This window comes from Corvus kubaryi, unplaced genomic scaffold (assembly GCF_017639235.1).
Source record: "Corvus kubaryi isolate FWS band 111438036 unplaced genomic scaffold, C.kubaryi_AGA036_p1.0 37394, whole genome shotgun sequence".
Classification (NCBI taxonomy): Eukaryota; Metazoa; Chordata; class Aves; order Passeriformes; family Corvidae; genus Corvus; species Corvus kubaryi.
The window spans coordinates 12,050,563-12,051,007 of record NW_024581133.1 but is presented as its reverse complement, the minus strand read 5'-3'; the positions used below and the strand labels follow the sequence as shown (position 1 = coordinate 12,051,007).

The following is a 445-nucleotide window of genomic DNA, read 5'->3' as shown; positions in this document are numbered from 1 at the left end:
CCCCCCCTCGCCCCCCGGTGCCCCCCCAGTAACCCCCCGCGGCCGCTTCCCGCAGGCTCCGCACCAGCCGGGCCAGCCGGGCTTCAAATTCACGGTGGCCGAGTCCTGCGACCGGATCAAGGACGAGTTCCAGTTCCTGCAGGCCCAGTACCACAGGTGAGCCTGGGGGGACCCCCGGCTGCCCCCCCCCCCCCCCCGCCCCCCCCGTGTCCGGGGGGTCGCCGGGGGCGCTCCCGGGGCCCCCCCGCCAGCCTCAAAGTGGAGTATGACAAGCTGGCGAACGAGAAGACCGAAATGCAGCGCCATTACGTTATGGTGAGAGACTTTAATCAGATTTCGGATCAGCCTGCAAATGTCATTAGCTGCGAGCCTGCGGACGGGGGGGACCGGGGGAACCCCCCCCGGTACGGGCAGTGCCTGCCCGGGGACCCCCGGGGCGGGGGGG

At 71.5% G+C, this 445-nt stretch overlaps 1 protein-coding gene across 11 annotated transcripts in view; it reads left to right on the top strand.

Moving 5' to 3' along the window:
* Nucleotides 1-17: 17 nt before the first annotated feature.
* The window catches only part of TLE3 (TLE family member 3, transcriptional corepressor), a 27,496-nt gene continuing 27,068 nt past the window's right edge, over nucleotides 18-445 (top strand). For 6 of the 11 annotated variants that reach the window (XM_042039228.1, XM_042039224.1, XM_042039226.1 and 3 more), the window contains exons 1-2: nucleotides 19-156; nucleotides 252-315. In XM_042039228.1, coding sequence (XP_041895162.1) covers nucleotides 295-315 — 21 coding nt within the window. In that variant the 5' untranslated portion in view covers nucleotides 19-156; nucleotides 252-294. Of the gene's footprint in view, nucleotides 157-251; nucleotides 316-445 lie in introns of all 11 variants that reach the window. The other 5 variants (XM_042039220.1, XM_042039219.1, XM_042039227.1 and 2 more) reach the window with 1 other exon arrangement.